The following is a 17,684-nucleotide window of genomic DNA, read 5'->3' as shown; positions in this document are numbered from 1 at the left end:
AAGACGCCTCTTTAACAGGAACAGGCACAGCGCTCCGTCTCTTGTAAAAACTGCTCCTTGTACGATTTTCGCTCCTTCCGTTACTTTGTTGGCAAGAAATCCTGCGACGATTTCTCTGCCGACAGCTTCAAACACTTCTTGACTGACGCGACACTGCTTCCTAGGAAGAAAAGCTGTGGCACCTTCGTCTCATAGCCCGCCAAGAACACATCACCTTGTTCTTCTTCCTTGTTGCAATTGTTGCCTTTGATGTGCCGCCTCCAAAGAGGACAACGAAGAAGCTGCATGCAGCGCTAGCACACGCGCTCAAGCACCAGCGCGCCTCACGCGTCGCATGTGCCAGGTTTTCTTTCAACACTTGAGCTGCGCTGCGCAGTCTTAAAGCACATTACAGGGAGCTACAAACGGCTGTGCGGATGCAACATCGCGAATTCAGAATCGTACAGACCCACAACGAATTATATGTCAAGAATCGGGAGGTCAGCGGAAGCAGAAAATTATTGGGTATAGGCTGTATCGCGAACACAGCCGCAGTAGGGTGCGTCAAATACATTGTGCGTGCTGCTGTCACAGAGTTGCCGGGGAGTGTGTGAGCTCAGTTCCGTATCTTTTCAAAAATCGCTCTTTACGAGCTTCGACTGTTCCAGCAATCGCAGGCTTCCGTCTCACCAATTCCAGGCAGCGTAGCGAGCGTTGCCGATACTTTCAGCCTACCAGGATCGAAAGGCGGCTGCAAGTCCACGGGAAAAGAAGGAGCTCACCCTTGTGCACCATTTATTCGTTCACGGTTCTCTTCTCCAACCGAAATTGCTAAATCCAACCATGTCGCGTACAACATGATGCGGCGAGTCGATAATCGTATCCCATGGTTCTCGTTGCAGCTTAGTTAAGCACATCCGTGTTAGGCAGGATTTGTGAGCGGGCTACAGTTTGCATTCCATAACTAATAAACTTGAAGCGTGAAGGAGTAAACAATGGTGACAGAACAGACACTGTCATCACTGTTTTCTAGTTCGCACTTCAAGTTTATTAGTTATAGAATCATATCTCTCGTTTCACTGTAAGGAACGATACCAATTATATGTAAAGATGAGGTTGCTGTGCTATTGTCGATTACCTTATAGGAACACTCAAGCATATCACCAAACTGCGCGTCGGACGCTTTAGCTGAGCCCTGCAGGTCGTGTGCGGCGCTCCAAGATTGGTCAATAGTTTTTTTTCTTTTTTCTTGTTTTTCTTTTTTTCCCTCTCGTTTAATCTGTTGTAGGTCACCAGAATTCGCCAACCAGGTTTGCGGATTGTATAAATTGCCTAGGATCGAACAAAAAATATTTCATTTGTAGCTTAGTGTGGTTTCCGTTCCTCATGCAATGAGGTATGCAACCTTCAAAGTATACGCTGTGGTCTTTGCATCGCCTCAGTGTTGTTCACAGTCATCTTTTACCACGGTCCACACCAAATATATAGCATATATGTCAGAGTGTCAGCGTAGTCGATGTGTTGATTTCTTAATCTTGGGTCCTACATAAAGTTTCGCAATCGACGTAAGTAAAGAGTTGTTGAGCTTTGCACGAAAACATTCGAATCGCTGGCGCTAAACCTAATTGACTGGTCCGATATAACTGGCCGGATTCAGAGCTAGGCAAGAAAGCAAACAGCTCAAATAATAACCACGACGTATGCAAGCAACTGCGTGCACAAATGGAGCGGCAACCGTTAAATTATTTAGGATTACGATCGTTCAAGACATATTATCCAGTTGAAGTATACCCTCAGGTGCCTTAATTGCAGACTGCAGCGAAGACAGTCATAAATAAATTGGCGAACAAGTAGTTCCATTTGTGCTCAGCGCCCCGTGTCATGCTGGTTTATATACGCAGTGGCAGTGCAACAAGTTTGTTTAGACCCATCATTAATTGTGACATGCGCAAGTCTAATTATCTGTAACTCGTGCGGAAATCTTGAGAAACGGACAAATCCGAAGGTCCTTAAGTGCAGCTGGCCCCACTATAGTACAGCTCTACTTGCAGGAGTATGGCCACGTAATGGCTCTAATTCATCGGACGTCCGTCGATAGCTACGGCAACCTGAGAAGACGCGCCCAAGGCCGACAGTCGCTGTCCCGCATGGACCACCGCGACGGGCAGCGAATTCCCACCGCCACCGGGGCTTTCCCCTTTCCGCGACCGCTGCGCAAGGGCACGCGATGAAGCCGGCAGCAGCTTGCCGACAAACACTTCGGACAGGGCGACAATGCATGCAAACGCCTGTCCGAAAAGCATCAGGTAGAAGATTGCTCCCACGTCGGTGAGCTTCATGGCTGCCACGACGGTCGTCGGCGCGCCTGCCGATTTACGCAGCGCCGACTCCAGGGCGCGGCGCTTCCAGTCCTGGGGCAGCCCGGCCTCCCACAGCCAACGGAGCCTGCATGGACATGCACATCGCTCAATCGGTGACTGAAAAGCAGCGTACCGAAAGACCACATTGGGGAAACATTTCGGCGCAAAAGATGGGCACACGAGAGGAGACAAACAGCGGACAGGTGCCACCCACAACAACCCTTAAATGTCTAAGGACAGACAAGCAAATACGTATATACATGCGTACTGCGCAAGCGCGACATGCCGGTGCTCAAATCGTGGCAGCATATTGGAAAAATTCACAAGACGTTGCGTCTCACATGAACACAAGGATACGATATGCAACGCTGACATGTCCATCCACTTTTCCTTTCATTATATATAAAACAAAAACGCTTCTAGTAACTCGCATGCGACAGTGTTCCGCAGTTAGTTACCGAAAATTCGAAGCTTTTGTTTACGCCTACATGCGGTGCGTGCAGTCTTTTAAGAGGAGACAGAACGTGCGTCGAGTGAGCTCCTCAGCAACACTCTGCAATGTGGTGAGCGCGGTTTAAATCATGGATCCGGGACCTCAAGGAGGTGAGACGTAGTGCTAACGCATTTCTCTCACATTTACCGTGAAATTGTCAATAAATTGGCGAAACACTTCGAAACGTGAATTCACGGCCTTCGAACTCAATGGAAGAGAGCAGCAGCAAAGATTTTGCATCATGCTTGCACTTCACAGGGACAGTTTTATACGTGATCTTTAACTTCATCGAGGATAGCATCAGCGCACACGAACAAACTCTGCTAAATTCATGGTAATGATGAACTTCACTAAAAAACAATTATGCATAATATAAGAAAAGGCACTTCAATTGTGTTCAAGCCTAGGTTCTTGCAGTGCAATGAAGTGGCTCATCAGCGCATTTACGCTACAATAGGACACTGACAAGGTGACTGGACCTTGATAGCGCAAGTTTCAGGGGCATCAGTTTAACAGTTAATAATGCCCATCGTCAAACAATATAAATACCGGAGTATATACACAAATGAAGGAAATACCTACTCAAGCATCCACCAAGAAATCTAAAGATGAAAGGGAAGCGGAATGCAGCAATAATGAAACATAGAAAACTTTGGGGCTGCAATAAATACGAGATGGTGCGAGAAATTCAGAAAAGTGTAATGGTGCCAGCGCTAACGTTCGAAAATGCAATTATGTGCTTTAAATAAGAAGTCTCCTCGGAGTTGGAAGTTAATTAAAGGTCGGTGAACCGATTGGCATTGGGAGCCCACGCTAAAACCACAAATGAGGCCACTGCCTTATTTGTGGTTGAGCTTGGATGGGTTGGACATGGGTTGAGCTTCTTTGGAAGTCAGAGAAGCGTAGAGCAAAATTAGTTTTGAAAAAAGAACAAGAAACACGGATGAAAAAAAATGGCCGGCTAAAGTGCACAAATATTCGTACCTCGAATGCGTGGACACGTAATGGAAAAAGGGGTCAAGAAAGTTGGCAACCAAGTACAGGCCAATTGGATGTGTAAGTAGGCAAACAGGAGTGATGAAAAAGAAAAAAAAAACCGATACGGTAAATTGGATACTAAGAATGGAAACAAGAAAGGCCATGGAGGTTTACAAAAACAGTAAAAAAAAATTTAAGTGGGAAAATCTGTACGATAACACAAAGGGCAGTGCTTTGCTATTTGAGGCCCGAGCTGGCTGGGTGAGGACAAAGGCCTACCGGAGCAAATATGGGCGACGGGATAAGACATCTGTGAGCTGTAACAGAAGCCCAGAAAACGACTCAACACCTCGTAATGGAATGCCAAGGTGTCACTCATTGAGACCGGTAGGGAACGTGCACTTTCCGGAAGCACTGTGATCCAAAGAAGATGGAAGTCGAGACAAATAAGAGACGCTTAGAGTATTGGTGCTAAAAAAAAGCAGGGAAGAGGCTGATAAAACCGGAGTCATGGCTAGCGTAGCTAATGGTACAGTATAGAAATAGAGGTATGTTTTCGTGACGAAAGGAAAGATAGATATCACACCGGCAAGACGCTACACGATAGATGTAGTAACACCTGATTAGATTAAGCAGGGCAGGCGACTATTTGTCGCCGCCCCGTTTCAAAGGGGATGCCAATAGACGTCACCATCCTTTCTCATCGATGGACGGACGAACCGGAAATACCACGTTGGGAACACTTAACATATGTATACCGGCTACCACGGGCAAAAAGGAATACGGCCGTGCTTACTGACCGCAGGTGAATCTTCTTGATCAGGTCCTTGTCAAGCGTGCGCCGCACGAACATGGTGAACTCGTTGTTGAGGAAGTAGTCAGTGCCCATGTAGAACTCTCCCTCGAAGCCGTTCGGATAGATGCGCGCGACGGTCCAGTGGAGCAGGATGTCGTCGCAGAAGAAGATGGCTTTCTCCTCCAAGAGCAAATCGAAAGCTGGTTTGCTCAGGACCCAGCTGGCCGGTGCCACAGCCTTCCAGCGCTGCACCTGTCTCCAGAGGCGCTGATAGTCAGGCCGAGTTGAAGTCTGCAGCGGCCACGATAGAATTAGGGGCCGTCTCAGTAGAGTACTTTGAAGATAGTAGAGACTGACCAGCATTTAAACGTATACGAAGTGTCCTATGAACACTACTATATAGCAGGCAATAGGGTGCTGCGCAGTTCCTAGGGCAGCACATAAACGGATACGCGCCAACTCCCAAATTCGGATCAACCCTCCCGATTTACGGACGTGGCCATAATTCACCCAGAAGATTGCCTCAATTCTACCCCGAAAAAAAATAGAGAAAGAAACGCATTATAGGGGGGGGGGGGGGCAGCACAGCCGCATGGCAATCAACATTATGCCCTACGTATGTAGCCGAAGTCAGATTTATTAAATCAAGCCATTTATGTGTCAAAAGTGAAAAATGGGATGGAAGCACGACTAAATTCAGAGTGTAAACTACTGGGACACAAGCTAAGGCACAAGAAAAGACAGGACACGGCGCTACTTGCAACTGAAAGTCTATTCGAAAGGTTAGAGACTTTATAAACACGACATGTACAATGTCATCAAACGTCATCAAACGACATAAAAGAAAACAAAACAAAAAAAACAAAGAAGATGACTATTAATCGGTGTTAGCATGCCAAAAAAAAAATTGCACCGTGTTAGGTCGTATCTAGAAAAGATATTTCAGTGTCATGATGCGCTATAGAAAAATGACTGACACACCCTGCCCCCTTTTGCTTTATCTCGTGGGCCTCTACAACTTCTCTTGTGGTTCGATCTTTGTACTTATGAAGGATGTTGTATTTTCAAACTTGGGTGTGCATTTTCCTTGTGAATTACAGTCTTTTACGTGCATTGCAATATGTGTGTGCGCAATCCGTTTTGTGGAATTCGAATGTTCCTTCAGCTATATATATATAGTGTTAAGACAACGGCCAGTTTGGCCCACATATGTTTTCCCACACGAGAAAGGCACCGAATACACAACTGAAGTTGAGCATGAAACGAAATTGTTTGCACGACTTACGCAGCAACCAGACCGCTTGTTTACATCTGTATAGTGCAGGTGCTCGATCTTTCACCACGCCTGCGCACGGCTGAACAAATGGTCACGAGCTTGTTCTTCGCAGAGAGAGAAAACGGCACTCACGCCACAGCGAGACGCTAACTTTTTCAACCGATGCGACAGGCAGTGGACATAGGGGATGACGGCCAGCTTTTCCTTCTCAGTGCCCCTAGCTTCATGTGTACGCTTTTTTTCACTCCCTGCTTCCTTAATCCTTCGAACGATTTTTTCCCCGACGCAGACATGACGGCTTGTGGGAACTCCGCCATCTGGAACCGGGCTACTTGGCCTGACACGCTTTCGCTCACTTTGTGGAGGTACGACTTCAACAAAGCGTTCCTTAGGCTAGACAGAGCAGTACCATTCTTGATCAACTCGGAGTGGCTGGAACGAAAGTCTAGGATTTATGTGTCGGCAGTGTAGACATGCACAGAAGAGTGCGCGCGAGGCAAAGGTCCAAGATGGGTCGCGTGCACACCCGCCGGGGTGGCTTAGCGGCTATGGTGTTGCGCTGCTAAGCATTAAGTCGCGGGATCAAATCCCGGCCGCGGTGGCCGCATTACGATGGAGGCGAAATGCAAAAACGCCCGTGTCCCGTGCATAGGGGGAACGTTAATGATCCACTAGCGGTCAAAATTAATTCGGAGTCTCCCACTACGGCGTGCCTCATAATCAAACCATGTTTTTGGAACGTAAAGCTCCAAAATTCAGATGCGTTGCCTAATGACCGATTTTAAAAAATAAGAATTAAGAAAGCGTTGTTACGCGGTAAAGATTATTAAGAATGGAAAATGGTGGCTGTCACGGGGCATGGCACATGTTCCTTAATTGAAAACGCGCGTATGTCATGCCGTCTCTGGTCACAGTACGAGCGCCGATACATCTAATAAGTGTGCTGGCAGCATTCGGAAGCTGTTTCCGACGTTGCTGTGGCTCAGAAAAGAAAAAAAAAGAGCGAATTTGTTTTTCTTTTGTCCGTCTCTCCGGAGCCCATCTACACGGTGACTCTTGTAAATGATTATGTCTCCATGGTTGAAAGAAGGGCAGCGCTATACAGCAAACACCAGCTGGCAGCGTCAGGCATCAACGTCCGCGCAGACACCTCGAACGCTTCGCGTTGTCAGGGTTGCGACACAGGCGTAGGACCTGCGCAATTTCTCGCCAATTTTTATCCCCTCGTATTCGTACCTTGAACGAGGTGAGAGATGAAACTGCAGCGAAGCCTACGAATAGATGCGGGCGCGCAACCAAACAGAAGCAACAAGAAGCTACCGCTCGTGTATCAAGTGACGAGGGCATATTTCTCCTTTACATTTTTTTATAACTAGGCTTCAAGGTTTTTCACGTTACGCAACGCTTTTAGTTTTCTTCTTGCGCCATGGCCATAAGTGGCCATGGCAGCACTCACCGTGGATAAGATGTCTTGATATTCTTATAGTATGTTTTTTACCAAGCTCAGCTGTGAAAATAGTGAAAGTAGCATCCGGTAATTCAAGTTAATCATTACCATAGAGTGAATTTATGATGACGACTTGGCTTTAACGAACATTTATAAAGGAAGCCACGTGGCTGCTCCAAGGCTAAAGAACCAGGAAAATAACAAGTGTGAAAACAATTTTTTTTTTGCTTTGCACAGAGATGAGCCATTGGTACCGAAATCTTTGCTAGCAGAATCATCATTCCATAATTATGCTAGGGTGGCTTCAAAACTATATACGAAGAGTTAAAATAGCGAACGAACAAAACGTAAGGACGTCTAAAAACTGTAGTGTCAACGGCATGACTTAAATTTGTAATCCTAGATTATAAAGTTTATTCAGGGCGAAAGTGTTTAACCAGATAATACTTAATTGGCATCTGAACATCACTTGAAAATAATTGGCATCTGAACTACGGACTCCTTTATTCTTAGGCTGTTATGCAATGCTTCAAAATAAAAAAAAGTACAGCTGAGTTCAAAGAGCTATTACCCTCAACTAGAAAGAAAATTACGCAACTAGTACTCAGAAAAATAATCGCATTGCGGGGAGAACACGACAATGCATAACAAAACAAGTGCAAAGTCACAGAAGCCACTACGAGTGAGACGGCGCCGGCAGTACGATACACAGATTGGGTAATGAAACTTGTGAACTGGTTGCAAGGTGGAACATTCCGGGTGTGGATGGGAGCGTCGAGGCGAGGCCTATAAGGTCGGAGTTCCGGAAAGAGACGCGGGGCGGAGAGAAAAGTTAATCGCGCCGCCTTACGCTGAAGAGTCGTTCGTAAGTGCTTCCGCTGATGATGAGGGGCCGGATCTCAGGCCGCGCCATGACGTCCGCGAGGGTGTTTATGCGGCCAGTTTGGTCCTTGACCATCATGCTGGCCTTCATGATACCCGTGAATCCGGTCATGACCACCATGACCACGATCCACCAGAAGGAGGTCAGCCAGCGACTGTACGAATCCTCCGGAGGCGCCGGTGTAGCTGCAGAGTAAGCCACTCTCAAAGGAGCTTCGCAGACGCTTGATACGAAGTGTTCAAAACGTCTCAAGAGTAACCGGTCACTTTGTCAGCTGCTAAAGAAACGGTGTGCTAGGATTACTTTTTCATTTTTAAATATTGCGCGCAGGGCATCTGAGAACGATAGGCCGTCACCACCTGTCCTACGCATCCTCTTCCTCTCACCATTGGGTCACCAATAGTCGTGGCGTAGTCACGACTCGCGAGTGGCCTAAGAACTCAGCCGTCCCTTACAGCCATTTGCAGACATGTAACGGATGCAAGATTTGATTACGTCATAATACTTCCCTTTTTTTCAGAATGTTTAACCATTCAATAGCCACTCAACTTTAAGAAGTACGGAAAGTATTTACAAAAAGCTCTTAAACTATAACTGTTCGCAAGAGTAAATTCCAGCTAATTACGAAGCTGGACACATATATTTTTAGTGAAGGCAACCAACAAATGCGAAAGAACACTTACGAATAACAATCGTTGTGAATCAGGCCCCTAGTTTTATGCTGCAAGAAACATTCGCATTTAAATATATTTATCAACCTTTTTTTATATAAGCATCAATGAAAATCCTTCAATTCGGTAATGTTACAAGGCTCACGCTTGCCAGTTTAAAAAATAAAGCAGTGCGAAGTAGTTTGTGAAGTTATGGAATAAATGTGGTAAGAATTCTGCCATCCTGAGACTAACAGCCATATTGTGCTTATACTTCCACAAAGCTAGGTTCCTGAGCAGTCTTTATTTTATTAGCTTTGTAGGGGCCTGCCTAAAAATGCACGCCCAAATTTTTCAAGCGTAAAACAACGAAGCCGGAGACCTTTCTGGTTTTACAACACTTTCTATGTTTTAAAGAGATGGAAGAGCTAGACACACATCATTGTGTTTGGTGGCTTACCTTCGAAGAACAAGTTTCCGATGAGGTCAATGAGCTGATCAGCGAATATCTGCAAACGACTTCTGCCGCCTGCCAAAGGAATCGAGAGCAAGATGGCGAGGAACACCATGCTTGTGATGAGCGTCGCCCAAACCTGTTTCGATGAACAACAGGCGCACAAGAAAGAGCTTAACGCATATGTCACATGCTTGACCCATGTGTCAAACAATAGACATGGGAGCACCTCTGCAGAGACGGCAGTCTTCGATAATGCAGTAGCCTGCAGTCTTAATACTCAATAACAACAAAATCACAATTGAATAAACATCCAGGCGCTCTAGCTTGTTAATTTATGAGCCCCTCGCCAGGCCCATTGGAAATTTTGGTTTTACACTGGAAGTTACGAAGGGAGGAGCAGTACACCGCAATTTCTTTTTTCAAGTTGGTTGCTATTCCAGGAGATAGAGGAGAAATTAAAATGTCACGCCGTCATGATGACAGGAGGTGAGTTTCACCGTCAAAACAAACGATCCTCCTTTTGCCTAGACTGGCATCCGCAAGTGACATTAAATGGATAGTTTTAGCGTATCGGGTATTCCGGTATACGCAAGGGCGTTTGCGTAATACCTAATATACCAGACGCTGGTGGCGGCATCTTGTGGCTCTTCATCCAACCACAATGCCTTAACATGTAAGCACGGAACCAATCTTGCGTTCACAGGGACATGTTATGCAGCTAACACGCTATGTGTGTGTCAGAACGACACGGCAAGCTCGACGAGAACTGAAGCAGAGCCCGCGCGGCCGACAGACGCGCGCCCTGCGCTCGCCCGCACTATACCCGCACGAGTGCCCTGTATACGATGGCGGCTAGAACACAATGTGGGCACAAGGTTGTCAGCGTTATGCTAGAGCTCTTATGAACCAATGAAGAGGTATTGTGAACCAACTAGTACAGCAAGCAATCATACAGGTCTATTAAATTGAGTGTTATCAGTTATATCACTTGAAAGAATGACACTTTAGCAATGTGAACTATTGCCTTCATTCTTAGCGCTTCAATCCGACTCTTCACGCCTACCGCTAGACAACAGTATATGTGACGTTACGCAATGACGTCATGCAATGAAGGCATTGATTTCACGTTTTTGAAGCGAGATAAGTGGACGCAAAAAAAGAAATCGACCTTCACCAGTGATTCTGTCCGATAATAAGCCATCTTTTTCTATGATAGTGTTTCAAGGGTATAATCTGCAAGTCTAATTTGACTGGCATTTCACTTTAACTGTGTCGTAAGGAATGATACAACGAAGATCGCTTGTCTGAGCAAGGCTTACAACGAAGGCGCCAAATGAAACAACGGACGAAGGAAGGCGACACGGGACAACCACGCAGGCGCCTTCCTTCGTTCGTTGTTTTATCTCGCGCCTTCGTTGTAATCATGTATAGCCAACTCGCCCACGAGCACATGCTCAGTGAGCAAGGAGGACAATGTATCCTAAAAACAGGCATGGAACAACATTTGATACTGATGAATAATTGCACCGGAATGCAGGAGTGAATTACAAATTCACAATAAACACAATAGTAATTTCGTAAAAGCAAAAAAAAAAATAGTGAAGTGAAGAAGATTATTGTTTCTATACTTATTGGACAAGGCACAGAATATGACGTATTAGGCCAACAAGTTGGGGTACCATGATTAATTTTGTTTAGCTTTTCGTTTTGCATAATGAACTCTGCACTTCTTGGTTTCCTTGGCACGTCAATCAATCCCATTCGAAGCGTATTTCTGTGGTACTGTCGAACATAAAGAACATGGTATGGTGTATATGCGCATGCAAAAATGTTGGATATAAGTAACTAAGCTATATATTTAAGCAATGTGTCAGTTTCCTCCTCCTCCCATGTATCCCAGAATTATTTTATTATATATAATTCAGGTGCTCTATATTTCTTTTTTTTCTCTTTTTGACATCTACCGGTTAATTATTTTGTGTATTATATGCATATCCCACTCCTGCAATGGCTCCTTTTTTGGGCTGATAGTATCAATAAATGAAAGCAAACACTGATTCGCAAACAAAAAGTCAGTACAAATCCTACTAAGCCAAAGCGACATTTTTGTTTTCGACGCTTCTGACACGAGTGCGCGCAAGAGAACCAGCGTTAGAGAAATCTCCTCCATAATTCCTAAGCGCACATCGAACATATTGAACTCATGTAAAAAAATAAAATAAAAAAAGGTTCCGGCGTTTTCCGCGCACAGTCGAAGCAGTTGCGCAACAAACGCGCCTGTGAATCCAGCGCGGTGACGTAGGCGAACACGTCTGTCTTGAAGAGGCGCTTGGTTCCACCGCACAGAGCGAGATGAATGAAGTAGTACTGCGGCAATGGCTGAGCGACCGTGAACCGGCTGATGGTGGGCAGGATGGGTCCTATCGCCAGGTCGGCCTCCTGCGGCACAGGAAACACGGCGCATACAGCAGAGAATCAGTGATTACATCGAAGTACGTCGACACGCGTTTCTTCCAACTCTTCAAAACCTCTCGTACGTTTTTTCTTATTAGTGACTGATTATTGCTAATGAATGAATCAAGTTAATGAAACAGGATTCAACGACTATTTCGGCATGCTGGCAGTAATGCAGCTTCTTACCGTTTTTTGTGATCTCGAACAGTTCCGACTCATGACACACCACAAGCCATCGTCGGGAAGCGACAAGAGAAGAAACATTTCACCACTATTCAAGGCGGGAATCGGAATCGTATCAATGTCGTCGCTGTACTTCGCACTTTACCAGAGTACTCAACCGGCAGAACAAGCCGAGAGCACTCGCCTTCTTTTCATTAGCTTAGGAGTATACTACATGCCTCAACTTCCGTCGTCGCTATAGCCATTTTTTTAGGCGTAGTCGTGGCTTCAGTAGCCTGTAGTTGTTACCGCATACTCTATCTTCATCGTTGGGACTTCTGCCTTACACACTCACAGCACGTTTAGAAGTGGTAGCAGCTGGTTCGAACAAAAGTTGCTGTTGACGTACCTAAAACACCACTCTCTGGATTCAAAATGTCTTGGTCTAGACGACTCATTTGATTCGCAGTGCATAATTTTATTTACTTTTCTGTATTACGAGCAGCCATGATCAGTATTTGGGGACAGGATACGAGGTGCCACGAGATCGGTGACGCGTGGTGCTATAAAAGTGCGGTTAACGTACGATTACAAGCTTAAATACTAAATATGGAATGGTTAAACTGTGTACGGCTATCCGAGTCGTAAAGTTATCCGTGTGCAGTGTTCAATTAATACCAAAATTAGAGCACTACATGTATATAACTTGAAAGCATTGAATATGCAAAAGAGATCGCTAACATATTGTAATTCCATAAAAAAATTTGCCCATGTGCCAGAAAAGCAGCTATCTGTTTACAGGTAAATAGATGGCGTACTACAGTGTATTGTCTCATGACATACGAGTATGTATCAAAAGGTAGTACAAATGCTTGTTGCGAAATTTGTGCCTATTTCGTTGTATTGAATTTTACTGATTGTTTGCTTTTATGTAAATGTACCAAGTGTTGTTTGACACACGTTACTGTATGACTAACACATGCATCGCACGTGCTTCCTGATCGACATAAAAGTGAATATTTTGGGTGCTTTATTATTTTTTTTATTTTGCTGACAATGGATGTACCCAATCTTATCGGTACATTGCACACTGTTTTGTTTCGAGTTGAAAAATTTGGTTCTGTAGTTCTACGTGCCAAAACGACGATTTTATTATGACACACGCCGAGTAGTGAGGGATTCCGGATCGGACAGTCACCACCTGGGGTTCTGTGACGTGCCCTCAATGCACGGTACACGGGCGTTCTCGGGTTTCGCCCCCGTCGAAGTGCGACCGAAATGCGCTCTGCTTGGCTGCACGTGCCCGAAGTGCAGCTCGAAGAGTAGGCCCAGCCAAGGCAGACATCTGTTCTTCTTTTGCCTCTCCTCGTGGGCATTTCTCGAAATGTCCGAATAAAAATGAAATTAAATGTGTGTCAATGTACGTAGCGACGGCGTATAGGTTCTACACAATGCTGAGCCGCCGAATGTAATTCTGGCATTCTCTCGCGGGAATGCAATCACTTTTGTCAAAAGTTTACCTGCACTAATACAGACTCGTGTTTGTCAGGAAACTGGACCACTTTCGTGCCCGGCTTTCGGTGGCGATGCTTACGTTGCGGCTGATCTTTCCCAGACAACCAGCCCAACTTCCGTTTGGGAAAGTGCCCGCGTAGATCTGCTCCTTCGGCACCAGGACGACGTGCCTGCGTAGGCGACATTCTTTACTCATAGGACACATTTTTGCTGAACGTTTACTCTTTGATGAAGAGTTTGTCAGCGTTAACTAACATTTCAGTAACTTGTCACCACTTCACGCGCTTGTCCAGCGCTTGTCCGGCGTCTTGACATTTAGCGTGGTGGTTACAAAATGCGCTTAGTGTCAGTTTTCAAATCTTACTGAACATAGGCATATGAATCCACATCCGTCTCGGCCGACTCAAGACCGAAACCGAAGCTCTACTTTCCTTCCAATGACGCGTGCTTCCCGAGTTGGATTAGCGTTCACAGAGGAAAAAAAAAACGCTTCGCTGCGTATCAAACAAAGTTTTCACGGCGTGAATAAAAGAATTTGTAAAACAACGCCTTCAGTACAGTGCTGCTTCTTTCTAGAGGTCCTGAGAAAAATACAACGTGCACTGCAACAGCACCTGTTGCCGGAGCTCAAAACGCCCGTTGTCCCATTAAATTATATTTTTTTAAGGCCGGCGAAGGACGACATGCCCGTACAACAAAGGACAGCTCATCTTTGTCAGGTGAACATGCGGTGAACTAGTATCTGTTCGGTGAACAAGAGATGCGCGCCACCATGCTGTCTCGACTTAATTATTTCCTTCGTGACCAATCAGATGGTATATATATATATATATATATATATATATATATATATATATATATATATATATATATATATATATATATATATATCGCACCTTCTCGTTCACTGTTTGCTGACGCCTCATCCATCTTACGCCCCCGTAACAATTACCACGCTTTCATGTACGCCTAGTGAAATGACCACGTTTTGATACACACACTGAAATACCGTTATAACATCAGCCATAAGCACACTACTGTATTATAAGCTCATCTATTTCACCGGATAAACTATTTTTGCACAATCAGTGGATACTCCCGCGGCATATAGAATCGAAACAGACTGCTATTTCAAGAACTTGGCGCTCTTTGGCCCCATCTGACCTTTGCGCCAACAAACTCTAATAATCAGCATCATATTTAAGCAAGAACTTCTCATTTCTACTTGTGCTTTAATTAAAGGTGCCAAGTGTCACACATAGCATCATAAACAGCTGCCCACTGGCAATAAGATCGTTCATAATGCAAACCACTAACACTATAAATGCAAGCAATCTAAATTTCAATTTTTCTGTCATACCTAACGTCTACGGTGAACTTTTATTTTTGCAATTTTGTGGTGCGAAAATATGAAATACGCAACCACTCTGCACTCAAGTGGCTAGGAGTTTCGTAGTTGCAGTAAAATGCTTCTTGTTAGAAAATATTATACACACACCTTTTATTTCCTTTCGTGCTTATTTTTATTAAGTTTCAATCTTTGCCATGCCTGTTGAAGTTGTTGAAGGGCTGCCATGCCTGTTGAAGCTGTTGAAGGGCTGCTACTGGCCCAATGTTGTTTTCTTCAATCAATCAATCAATCAATCAATCAATCAATCAATCAATCAATCAATCAATCAATCAATCAATCAATCAATCAATCAATCAATCAATCAATCAATCAATCAATCAATCAATCATAGCAAATACAGTTACTGCAGCACCGACTTGATAGCTAGGGTATTTACGCGACTGAGCATTACCTAACGCCGTCTGCACTCCGATTATTGCTGCCGTAAAAAAAAAGTCCGTGTACTTAAGTGTGCATAAGAGAACTTGGGGTGACCAATACTCGTCCGATGTCTACCTCCACGGCGTCCCAAGTAGTTCTGAACGTGAATTACTATAATTCTCTAAGTAAATGGATTTCGTCATGGAAACAAGTATAAAATTTAATGCTATAGCGCTTACCGATATTCCTACCCTCGAAGCACTTATCCTATATATTAAATGGCATGTGAACATCGGAAAAGCTGAGCAAGCTCCCTGTCTCTTTGTGTTTGTACTTTTGTGTGTGCGCGTGCGCGCGCTCGCGCTATGCGGCTTCACGTCTCACTTGGAAATTAGGCCCCGCGCAGCTTCGTCGAGAGACCGCCCAGGTTCACTTCGCGTGCTGAAAAATGCTTCATACACTTTCTACTTTGAGACACGCTGCCGAATGTGCCTCGAGCGCATGCATACCAACTCACTTGATCATCAGTGACTCCACAAGCAAATAGTAGACGTATCCGCCAAGCCCAGTGGCGACAACTGTCCCGTCGGGGTCACGGCGGTATCCAATGAGAGGCCGCATCTGAGCCGGAACGATTACACAGCTGTTAACAGTCGCGCTTCCACATTCTACATAATGATTTAGCCCGCCTTTGAAGCTGAGTTACATGAACAGGCAGATACAACTTTGCGTAACAAACTATACAATCACATCTACAGTTTTACGACTAAAGCTACACGACGACTCAATGTCGCACCGTTTGGGTACGGATAAATATCGACCCCCAGTTTTTTTCTTTAAATAACAGTTGCTTGATATCAGCACGTTGAAATTCCTGCATTCCGCCCGCATTCATAACTCGTGACCTCGTGCTCGCCGCACAATGCCATATCCACTAAGCCGCCATGTCGGACAGTAGATAATTGGCTATCAGGCAAACCAAAGTTTCACTGATTAACAGCTTAATTACTCAGTTCATGCCGCAGATTCATAAACTGTCCTTTTCCGAAGAGTATTCACTTTTGTCACATCATTTAAAATACAATTTTGCGCCCTAACATAGCGAATCATGGCCGCCTAATTAAGGTGGCCATGGTTCATTTAAAAAAAGAAAAGACGTACCGGTTATTTGGATCGAAAGCTTCGCAGTTGAAAAAAAATTGTTCTGGTTCGAACCCGGAACCCGCGCCTTTCCGAGAATGTTTGCCTTTCATGAAACTTTTTCCACCTTGAGGATTTCCGCAATACAGATTTGCCATATTAAAGTTTAATATTAACTTCCCCGGTTCATTTTGTTTCCGTAGATTATTGCCACTGTGACCGCGTATATTAGCACGTGAAGCACAGTTACCTCCGTTAAGCAGGCCCGGAGGACTCCAGTGAATGTCTCGTTCATGGCTCAACTCTCCTGTGAACTGCCCACACTTGACCGTCGTGTTGGTGCCGGCAAAGCAACTGGTCGCTTTGATTCGAAGCAAGTCGTTGGTTTAGTGCCCGAAAATTAATACATAAACTAAACAATGCAGAGATGAAGGCGGTTCAGTCACTCCGCCGATGGGAGTACTGTCGATGAAACCCTTCACGATAGCTATCGCTGGGACGACTCAACTGCGACCCTCATATAGGACTACGGGACGTTCATTACGCAGTTCCGTCTCTATACATTGACATATATAAGCATACGAAGAGTGTGGTATAGTGTACTTAATATTCTCTCCGTTTATCAGAACAAGAAATCGCCTTGAGATGAAATTAAATGTAAACAAATATCAGTACCTGTGCTCTTATCTATACCTCCCGTTTTCAGCTTTCTTTCTGGCAGTGTTTTCTCGTGTAGACCTTGTTTACATTCGCGTAAATTTGCAAATATTAAATTATTCAGAAAACAATAAATTTTTAATAAAATTTTCGGTTCCTAACTTCTCGTATATAGTATAATTTGCCCATTTTTGCATTGGAACCCATGTTTGAATTATGCACGAAAAAAAAACGACTCTCCCTTATGAAAACCCCAAGAAAATTTTTGCAAGGATTACACTGTGAATTTGCCCCGCGACAGTCAAAGCTTCGCATCTGAACATAGCAGTGAAGTTCCAACCCTAAACATGTTTGGCGACAGCTTCACTAGGGCAGTTCTATCATTTTGACAGTGCAGCTTTGTGGATCGCGTCTAAATGACAAAGTTGTAGATGACTGTAATGGGAGGGAAACCCATTCTACATTCCTCCTAACACAGCCTCTGAAATATCGGGCATATGAGTTGGCGATTGATCTGCCCCATTTTATTACAGACACGTCGCTTGTCCCGGCGTTAGCAGAGTTTGCGTAACGAAGGCAGACACACACTGACGTCATGCAGACGAGAAAACTGATGTAAAACTGCTGAACCGGTATGACAGTTTCTAATCGGCTAGAAAGGCGAGG

At 44.8% G+C, this 17,684-nt stretch overlaps 2 protein-coding genes across 2 annotated transcripts; both read right to left on the bottom strand.

Annotated features, from left to right (window-relative positions):
• Positions 1-383: 383 nt before the first annotated feature.
• Positions 384-9,453, bottom strand: LOC142581804 (uncharacterized). Its single transcript, XM_075691256.1, has 4 exons — positions 9,323-9,453; positions 8,180-8,397; positions 4,611-4,897; positions 384-2,424 (listed from the first exon to the last, which is right to left on the bottom strand). The coding sequence occupies exons 1-4, from the start codon at positions 9,429-9,431 to the stop codon at positions 2,052-2,054; spliced, it is 987 nt and encodes a 328-aa protein (XP_075547371.1). The 5' UTR covers positions 9,432-9,453; the 3' UTR covers positions 384-2,051.
• Positions 9,454-11,494: 2,041 nt separating this feature from the next.
• Positions 11,495-17,646, bottom strand: LOC142582140 (uncharacterized). The gene is made up of 4 exons (XM_075691535.1): positions 16,612-17,646; positions 15,739-15,842; positions 13,530-13,620; positions 11,495-11,758 (listed from the first exon to the last, which is right to left on the bottom strand). Exons 1-4 carry the CDS (start codon positions 16,654-16,656, stop codon positions 11,495-11,497), a joined length of 504 nt encoding a protein of 167 aa, XP_075547650.1. The 5' UTR covers positions 16,657-17,646.
• Positions 17,647-17,684: the final 38 nt, after the last annotated feature.

Source organism: Dermacentor variabilis, chromosome 5 (assembly GCF_050947875.1).
Source record: "Dermacentor variabilis isolate Ectoservices chromosome 5, ASM5094787v1, whole genome shotgun sequence".
In the NCBI taxonomy this organism is placed as follows: domain Eukaryota; kingdom Metazoa; phylum Arthropoda; class Arachnida; order Ixodida; family Ixodidae; genus Dermacentor; species Dermacentor variabilis.
This window is presented reverse-complemented; position numbering and strand designations above follow the sequence as displayed.

Bases quoted from the DNA above. Each gene is read 5' to 3' on its own strand.
- LOC142581804 (XM_075691256.1), bottom strand. From the start codon at position 9,431: ATGGTGTTCCTCGCCATCTTGCTCTCGATTCCTTTGGCAGGCGGCAGA. The intron at 8,398-9,322 runs GTAAGCCACCAA...CTTACTCTGCAG, and splicing joins CGGAAACTTGTTCTTCGAAG to CTACACCGGCGCCTCCGGAG. The intron at 4,898-8,179 runs GTAAGGCGGCGC...TGGCCGCTGCAG, and splicing joins CTTACGAACGACTCTTCAGC to ACTTCAACTCGGCCTGACTA.
- LOC142582140 (XM_075691535.1), bottom strand. From the start codon at position 16,656: ATGAACGAGACATTCACTGGAGTCCTCCGGGCCTGCTTAACGGAG. The intron at 13,621-15,738 runs GTGAGTTGGTAT...TCGCCTACGCAG, and splicing joins GTGGAGTCACTGATGATCAA to GCACGTCGTCCTGGTGCCGA. The intron at 11,759-13,529 runs GTAAGCATCGCC...CCTGTGCCGCAG, and splicing joins TGGGAAAGATCAGCCGCAAC to GAGGCCGACCTGGCGATAGG.